General features: G+C 34.9%; 1 protein-coding gene across 1 annotated transcript in view; it reads right to left on the minus strand.

The window, feature by feature from the left end:
* LOC110032663 (isoflavone reductase-like protein) overlaps window positions 1-9,712 on the minus strand; it is a 12,221-nt gene extending 2,509 nt beyond the window's left edge. The window contains exon 1 of the mRNA XM_020736360.1: window positions 9,372-9,712. Coding sequence (XP_020592019.1) covers window positions 9,372-9,712 — 341 coding nt within the window. The remainder of the gene's footprint in view (window positions 1-9,371) is intronic.
* Window positions 9,713-10,139: the final 427 nt, after the last annotated feature.

Below are 10,139 nucleotides of genomic sequence, written 5' to 3' on the forward strand. Positions count from 1 at the left end.
TTTTGTCAAAGATGGTCAAATTGACCAAATTGGACCAAGGTGTAGTTGAACAAAATGAAATTGGGAATATTTTAGATTTATTGGGATTTTTTAGGAATTTTTGGAATTTTTGGATTTTGGGTCATGGAGGGGTATCTTGGTAATTTGGCCATTTTTGGAAATTTTGACAAATTTGGATGTATTCAAGGTGTTTGAAATGGGTTTTGATCAATTTTGGGTATTTTGGAAAAATTTGAGAATATTAGCCAAATTTGGGTCCCAAGGGCAGTTAGGTAATTTGGAGGTGCCTCGGGGCGAAAGACCAAGTTAGGCATTTCACATAGAATTGGATAGATATCCGTTCTAAATGAACCATGGATTAATGTATTGTGAAGATATGGTGTACCCTAGTTTCAAGTCAACACCCAGGGTCGACCCTAAAGCCAAGTAATCCTATAGGGACTCTTCTTGAATTCTCTTCTAATGATCTTATCTACTAAATGTTAGAGGTTAAGATCAATATGTGGAATTTCAAGTTGAGTAAAAAGAAGAGTTTTGAATTTCTAATGGTGGGGGTACCTTTTCTAATTTTCTAAGACTAATCAATAGGAAAGTCCTATGGCTAGACCTAGGCTACTAAAGAAGTTTTCTAGACCTCAACCAAAAGTGAGGTCAACAGAACACCTAGTGAATACTCTGACATATGGGAAAGAACCTATCAAAGTTGATGAGATTACTGTAGCATTGTTGGCTTACAACCAGCAGAAGGAGAATGCAGAGGAAAGCTCTCATGGAGATAGTTTATATGTTAAGGGTAATCAGAATCGACAAAGGAAGGAGGAGAAGGAGAGCTCTGGAAGGCGAAATTCCAAAGGAAAAAAGATGATTCATTGCTACAAGTGAAAGGAGTCAGGTCATATGAAGAGAGATTGTTCAAAGCTTAAGAAGCAGACTGGGGAGAAAAGGTGATGCATCATCCAAGTCTGTAAAATGTGGTGCAGAGTAACAATTCAGATTGCAGTGATGGTGATATGCTTTCAATTTCAACTCAGTGATGCATGGATTCTTGATTCATGATGCTCTTATCACATAACACCTAACAGGGAGTGTTTACTTCATACACGTTAATTAATTCTAGCTCAGTCTATTTAGGCGATGATAGATGTTGCAATATTATTGGTATTAGGAAAGTCAAAACTAAGATGTATGATGAAATTGTTAGAACATTATGTGAGGTCAGACATATTCAAGATTTGAAGAAGAATTTAATTTTCTTGCGTATTTTACATAGAAATTGTTTTATTCCTAAGACAGATGGAAGTAAGTAGACCATCATAATTGTTAAAGATGCACTGACTGTGATGAAATAAAAGTTAACTGCAAATAATATCTATAAACTGTTGGGGAGTACAACTGTAGGTGAAGTTCACTCTATTGGATCATACGATGAAAATGCAGCAGATATGTTGACCAAGCTAGGTTTTATCAACAAGTTCTTGCATCGCTTGAGCTTGTTGAATGTTTGCAATTGTTAGACGGCATGGTGGCCCAACCCACATTGGTGCATAAGAAACTCCATAATATATTTCTTCTAAGGGGCTGTATATTCGCCAAGGTGTAGACTCATATACCATAAATGGGATAGATGTTGGACTGGAGTGGAGCGGAAGGATCTGTCCAATCGAGGGAGTTTCATTATGTTGGTTTGGGGCGCGGGGGCAACACCCCGCGGTTTGGTACAGGAGTAATTTAAATAATTACATATTGTACTATAGGGTCAAATATATGTCCTGTTTGTAACCCTAGAAGAGATTCTGATATTCTGAATCTTGTATTATGTATTCTTTTCTGAATATTGAAAAGAGTGTCGCTGCTATGCTCCCGAGGACGTAGGCATCTTTGTCGAACCTCGTAAATCTCTGTGTGTTCTTCTGAATTTGTGTCGATTCCTGTTTTTCTTCGCCCTAATTTCTCAACACCCTTATTCTGGATGAGGTTTTCTAGTGATAGCATTGCTAGTGATGCAAGTTCTATACGTGACAGTGAACTGTAAATTTCTGAAGCCACTAGCTTAGTTTGGGATGGTTCTGTTACTTCTTCTGATGACGTTGTATTTCCTAGTACCATGAAAGCTTCAAGTAACGCAGAAACATAGTTTGCAAAGGATATGCAGATTTTTCTTCCATGTACCAAGCTCAGCACCATCAGCCTGCTAGTTCATCTCCTGGACGTCCGATGCCACTGGGTGGGTGCATGCATCACAACCTACTCCATTATTTCTAAGGTAATTGTTTTACTTCATTTTTTTTTTTTTTATGTATATTGACATAGCATATTTCATTGGTTTGGGTCATTATTTTGCTGATTTTGGAATAACTTGTAGATCACCTCAATATTGGATGGTTTGCTCTCTGATTACCAATTTACCATGGTTTCTTTGATATATACAATGGTATTGATTTATCCTTGTATTGAAATTATTTCTCTATTGCATGTTTGATGTCTCCCTGTTCTCTTGACGTTAAAATTATAATTCGAACTTAGGTGTTAAAGTTTTATATAAATTCTCATTTTTATCTATCTGTCGCACTGTGTATGATTTGATTGCTCATTGAATAAAGCTATCCTCGTAAATTTATATTTAAAGCTTTGTTAAATATATATATATATATATATATATATATAAACACGTGTGTGTGTGTGTGTGTGTGTGTGTGTCTTTGGAATTAAATATATCAAGTTCACATTATTTTACAGTAAGCTTAAATACCATTATTTCAGCTTTTCGAATGTGAACTATATATTTTCATGTATATATATATATATATTTTTTAGGGGAACGAGCGTTGTTCGGCTCCCTACATAAAGGTTAGGAGAGGATCCCCCAAGCTAAAAAAGAAAAATAACTACAATACGCGTACATAGGGGGATTCCCCTACCACAATACAAATCACCCCAACAAAAAGAAAAAGGGCATGTCAATCAGCAGTAAAAGAAAGTATACGCCAAAACAAACTACACCTCAGAGAGCAAAAAACAAAAATCCCGAGACCAAAAATTCATGAATTACATATGCACCCAAAAACTCAATGATCTGCGCCGATTGTCTGAAGCAATATGCATCAGGGACAAATATCTTTTCATGTATATTAAAGGTGGTGTATCTGTAAAAATTGAAGTTTGGATGCTAGATCAATGAACACATTAGAATTGAGGGGTATGCATGTAAATCTTTCACATTACATAATCCTTACATATTTATACACTTAACATTTTATGTGTTGTAAGACTATACATAAAAAAAAGGTGTATTTAATTTCTAAAAGGTAAGAATAATACATTTGATATGATACTTATAAATGTGAGTTTTGTATAACTAAATATGAAAATTTGGATGTCAGATGGGTATGTACATAAGAATTGTGTGGCTTCATGTATGTAAATTTCCCCTAAATTTTTTGTAAAATCTCAAGTGTCTTGAGAGGATTTGATAATATCTTAGACTTGTTGGCGTTTTACCTATAGCAGATTTAAATACATAGCAAACAACTCTTAAGTATTTATAAATGTAACACCTAAATATTTATTTGCAAATACACCAAATCCTTATGTCTTTACATTGCTAATATTTAAACTTTAATATATATTTCAACCATCCAAATTTTTCCTACTAACTTTTCATTTATAACGCATATGTAATATATATATAAATCATGAAATCTTGAAGGTTAAATGCGTAAATGCACAAGAATTGGATAGTGTGTATATAAATATCTTGTATTTTTTATGTCATTTAAATATGAAATTCGAAGCCTTTATTTTCTTCATTGAAGTGATGCACATAATTTCAAATAATTTGATCATTTGATCCTTAATGGATGGATTTGATTGCATGAGAATACAAACATATTTTAAGTTGAGAAATTCATATACGCTATACAATTCTTATGTGTATACGTATTTAATACCTAAAGATTAAGTTATAAGCTAAATTTTGAGGTGGCTTGTGTTATAAAATTGTTTAAACACTATTTTCATTCTTCTCATTCTATGATTGGAAATATCTAAATTCTTTTAAAAAATGCATATGGTATGTCAGATTGGCCTATAAGTTGGAAAGTATGTGGATATGGGCAATGATGTATAACAAATTATTAATGCTTATATAGCTGGAATTCTTGATAATCAATAATTGATTAACGGATGCCCTTTTCACTTCTGTAGGTTGTTGGTGGCTTTAACCTTAGCGCTGGATCAATTGTAAACCATTTCCTTATAACATCAGTCACTGCAAATTTAGAATTACAAAACATCACATATATGAACATCACATATAGACATGTGGCTGAAGATTTTTACATGTTCACTTCTTAGTCAGCTGGTAGGGATTACTAGTTACCCCACCTTAAGAAGTGTTTTGTTGATAGCTGCTATTCAACAATAATATATAGACTTCGATGCCTCGATTTCCTGTGAGATTATGATAAATGCAAAGTCTATAATTGAGCACATCCCCAGCTTAAATTCTTATACCCCATTCTTATTTTCCATATGCTTATCACTTAACCGTTCTTATGAAAATATACATGCTTAAATTTTCATATTTAAATTTCGAATGTTTTGAATAACCCTTTTTTTATATATATACACCTATACTATATAATTGTAATTTGTTTTGAAGCATCATCAGAAATGGCAGGTATATACTGACATTTTCCTCTTTTACTCCACTTTACTGTACCTATTTGTTCATACTTGTATTATTATTATTACTACTTTTTACTCTGCTACTCTTTATGTTGCTACTCTTTATTGCTTTTCTGGCATGTTTATAGTGCCCTAGGCAGCGAATGTAGAATATATGCTTAGGATTGGAACCCTATAACACATAACCAAAATACATTTTTTAACTTCAACATCTTTTAAAATTTCATTACAAATCATTTTCAAAAGCCCAAGAAATGTTTTTAAATTTCAACATACTAATAATAGCAACATAATAATTCACTCTTTTGGATTTATGAGAATTCTCATATGAGGTAACTTACGGTTGCTAACGAAAATTCTCAGGTCTAAATTAGTCTAACAACTAGTTTGGACTAAATAAATCCAAAATTAACAGTGGCACCAAAATGATGGAACCGTGAGATCTTAACTGGTGTCACTTAACATAAAATAAAACCCACTATTTCTCTTCAACAGCAACGAGCACCAATTCAAAATACATTGTATAAAAACACACTATATATCTCAAATAAATTTTCTTAAGATATGTTTCCTCTTCTAGCTTCCCTCTTTTTGGGACGAGATAACAGCGTGTTCAAGTGATGATTCATCTCCGAGCAGCAGTCAAGGCGACAACAGAAGGCAGAAGGAAGAGCTTCAACTGAACTTCCATAGACTTAATTAACATTCACCCATAGGACTTTAAGGTTGTTCGTCTCGTATGATGTAAATCCTCACACTATCTTTTATGACTTCGTATGATTGTATATTATATGATATAAGTTCTAAAGTCTTTTTAGGGTTTTGAGATCGTCATGTGGTACGAAATAAATCCTCCTATTTTTTGGGCTATTTCCATATAACATGCAGATATAAGTCTTGAATGTCTGAATAATTTACAGGACTAAAACATCAAATATATTCTCTTTCAAAGATGTAAAGTCAAAACATATATTAGTTTGAGATGACACTGAAGCTTCTTCAGTATCTTCGACATCTTCTACTCTTCACTCCTTCGGGTTCCGAAAATGACTTTTCCTCATTGAGCCTATCTCTTTGGCTTTTCTGTAAGATATCATGGAAACCTAAACGTTGAATTCTTGAAGACGAAACCACAATCCTAATCGAGAGTTTTCTTATTTGACTTTGGTAGTCTAAGGTGTCTAAGATGTAATTAACTATAGTTAACTATAGTGGCTTGCCTCTATTAGGAATTAAGAATCCAGATTAATTTAAACCCTATCTAATATGTATATTAGATAAGAGAAATGTCAGCTATAAAATTCACAGAATAAAATATAGTTATAAACTTTTAAGTTTAAATAGTTAAGCCTACCAACAAGTAGTACGTTCATCTCTTGAGATGATATATTACTTGTGATATCGTGACCAGCTATCTAAACTATTAGATATATGAAATCTATCTGGTCTCGTTTTTTTAAAAAATAAAGAATACTATTTTTAAAATCAAAATTACATTATGCATTAAATTCAAATTTAAAATTTTATTTTCAAAACCAAAGAATCATCGTTTAAAGCTCCACAGTCATGGCTCCAAACTTATCTTAGTTCAAGACTTTGTTCACAACCACTCGATGTTATAATAAACTACAAAAAATTGAATCCCTTCATTTTCATGAAGCTTGGCTCCAAATTTGTGGAGGCACGGATTTTGTCTTCTTATAAACCTTTCTCATCAGATGGTTATGAATTTCCTATTCTTTAGCCTACCTGAGAATGAATTGGCACTTTTAGTCTTTGAACTTATTCTCAAGGATGATTAAGTGGAATAATTAGGTTAACACCATGAGCATATAACCATCTAGCTCCACTCAGATGGAGAACATGTAGGAGAAGAGCTCTTAAGATCATGTAATTGCCCTCCTTCAATAATAGAACACGTATGACGTGATAGCCGCAATCAAATTTGGATTAATTTGAGTAGGGATCACACCATAATTGTTCACGATGGGTCGGAGATCTATGTAGAGAGACAACAGGAGATCCCACTGAAATTGGTCTTGATAGAGGATAAGTTCAGTACTGAATCTATTGAGCACACGATCATCCAGGATGACAGCATGCAGATGGATTTAGTCAACAAAGATGCAGGCCTCCTCGAGCGAGGCAGGGTCGACTGAAGTCAAGGCGGACCACTCGGTCATGGGAAGCATCTCAAAGCATTTGGGTGAATACTTATTAGTCATTCAAATGAAAGAAAGTGAAGTGAAAGAAGAAGAACATACTAAAAGGAGGAATATAGATCAAATGCACAAAATAACCCAACCATCAACCCTTATATATTGGGCACCCAAGGAAGTTCAAACGCCGTGAAAGAACCACACGTCAATTTCAAAAACCCAAGTCACATCAGCACAGAATTTGATGAAAAAGTGAATGGAGAAATAGTTTAAAAAATAATAATAATAAAAGACAATTCTTTATTCAGATAAAAAACAATCTGCAAGAAACTCCTCGGCTAAAGCAGCTTCTGGTACAATGCATGCCCCTCAAAACTAAATCAATCTACACTATGAACTTGAACTTGGACTTTCAAAGCTAAGCAGATCGACTGAACATCCGTCAACTACACCTAAATAGTGTCAGTTCCACTGAGTGCTCTTGATTCAAAGTTGCTGACTCCTCCTGGGGCTCCTTCATCTCCGCATCCTATTGCAAGCCGCTACTTCTCATCTTGGGGCCTTCTTGACAGGTAGTAGGGATGTTAAACACTTCCCCCTTGATATGTTTCTTGGTCGGGGTCCTCTCATCTGTGCTAAAAGAAGTAATTTTTTCGGAGATGAATCAATACTCAGGACTACATCAGCTGTATCAACAAACATATTTTAGTATATAAAAACAACTTCTAACTACATCATCTCCACATATCTTGGGCTCAATCTAACTTGACCATTGGAATGATGGATGACTCTCACTAAGCATCAACAGGGCATCCAAGGCAACATTTGGGCTCAATCAACCCGTCATTTAGCTCATGAAGCATAGTTTCAAAACTTTGGTCCTCCAATTTTTGGGGAGTGAAGCTCTATCCATCTTTTGGGTAGGTTGTTCAGTCAGCAGATGACGGGCTATAACAGGTGCAAGGATTGGTGTGCCAACATGCGGGTCACCCAACTTGCATTCCTCCTCTTGCCATATGATTATCAATGAGTTGAATAATGCCACCTTGTTCTAGGAATTTTCCACCCATTTCTTATTGTAGATGTGTTGCTTAACTCGTGTTGAACCTTCAGTTCAGCTCCCTTCTCTCAGCTTTCTCATCGCCCCCGGGCCTTTTCATAGCCTCGCGCCTCTTCGTGCCTCTAGCCGGCTTCCTTCACTTGGCTTCTTTCTTCCGGACTTCCTGACCTCGGAACGACTAACTCCATTCTATCACTTCTTCTCAAGTTCCTTCTCAAAATTAAACATTGACGTAGAAGTCCTTTTGGCTTTTTCCAACATTTGCTTGATAAGGACGTCGTCCATGAACTTTTCGCCAATCAATATGGAAACACACTTGAATTTGAACTATTAGGAGATGTTCTCTCAAGCAGTGCAGACAACAAAAGCACTAATAATCATGATTACACAAATCTAATGAGTTCAATTATTAAGGTTTTGATTACAAAATAAATGAATCTAACTTTTGCATGAAAATCTCTTGTTCTTATTTTGTCACATATTTTAAAAGGCAAGTTAATTGAGAAACTAAATATGTATGTCAGAAATACATTAGAATGTCTTAAGGATATTCAATAGACTAAGAGATAAAAGTGTAGTCAAGAATTACCCACAAAAGGAAGATCAAAGGTCACTTAAACAAAAGATTAAAAGGCCTGATTGGCCAACTATAGCTACCTTTGAGTAGAATCTGAAACTAGCCAAATAGAGGTCGTTCAAGTCTAAGATCAAGAACTTTGAACCAAGAGAAGGCGTCAACTCAGCTCTCACACCAACATCTCCGAGCACCTCAAAAGAGTCCCCAGGACTCTTAAAGAGTCCTAAGGTTCTCATCATTACACACTTCATGAATAATCCAAATGGATTAATTGTCAGGAGGTTGGCTACCTATATATAATTTACCTTTTTTCTCTCTAAAATTAAACTCATGGTATAATAAATGTATCTCAGCAAACAAAAGCAAGGCTTTAATTGTTGTAGTTAATTTTTCTTTTACTACTAAAGAAAGGCTTTGCCACTAAATGAAGGCTTCCAGATTTTTTTTTTCCCTTCCTTGTAAAAGCACAACTTGCTGGCACACAACGCACAACCATTCCTTCTGCTCTTTCTGAAAAGCAAAGCTCAACAAAAGCATAATAGAAGAATAATTACAATCATTGGGTTCTGTTCCAGTAAGATAAGATTCCTCATTCTAATTCCTGCAGCCACCTTCACTAAGCTTAATAATTCAAATTCCACAATCCCGAACAAAATTACATACAAATAAATTATATATTTTTTTTTATTTCTTGCTCTAAAGAAACAAAATAATTTGTACAACATGTGGCTGAAATTTGAGATGTTGCAAAAACAATATTTTTCAACCAATTGCCCATTAATCCCTTCACAACATTTTTTTTTTCATATATAAATTTTCATTTGGGATTATAATATTAATCTCCTAGTACATGCAGTGATAGCTGCCATCATTGACCTCTGAGACTCACTTGTTCTTTGGCGGTGGTGGCGGCGAAATGCAATTCAATGTTTCATTTCGCACACCATCATCAATCTGGCCGAAAACGCTGACACGGCGGCCACGAATATACTCATCCACATGCGTGTCAACCGCGTCATCTTGCTCTACATATGCTGCCTTGCTACGAACTTCATGGGATTTTGGAGACTGACGCTGAGGCTGCGACTTGGCGGCGCTCTTGCGATTTCTTGGAAGCAAGAATGTGGCTAAATACAACGAGGAGATTTTTGTGAGGGTAGCTGCAATCTCCCCAGACTTTTGGCAGATGGATTTGTTCCGGGAGCTAGTTGAGGCCTTGCCAGGAGGCATAGTGATAGAGTTTCTAGTTTGTCAAGGAGATAGGATTAGTTGTAATGATGAATGATTACCAAGTTGAAGGGTTATATAGAGAGGTTGGGATCCTTCATGAAGGTGTTGAGAAAAGTTTGTCTTTTTGGATTCCGGCTCTTTTGTGATTAGAGTTTTATAATTAATTTTTAGTGATTGTTAAAATTATATTTATGAGTTATCATTTTATGTGTGTCCGCTATTGTTTAATATTATAAACTAGACAATGATATTTTCACTCGTCAATTTATTTATTTATTTCAATCTCAACGATATGCGAGACAATATAGAAGTACAACATTGGCTGCCAACTTCTTTTATGATTTCTTTATACCCCACAATTTAACAAATTTTTAAGTGAGCAGATGATATTTACGCACTCACAATGAAACTATATATAAATATATAT

This window comes from Phalaenopsis equestris, unplaced genomic scaffold, assembly GCF_001263595.1.
Source record: "Phalaenopsis equestris unplaced genomic scaffold, ASM126359v1 Scaffold000998, whole genome shotgun sequence".
NCBI lineage: Eukaryota > Viridiplantae > Streptophyta > Magnoliopsida > Asparagales > Orchidaceae > Phalaenopsis > Phalaenopsis equestris.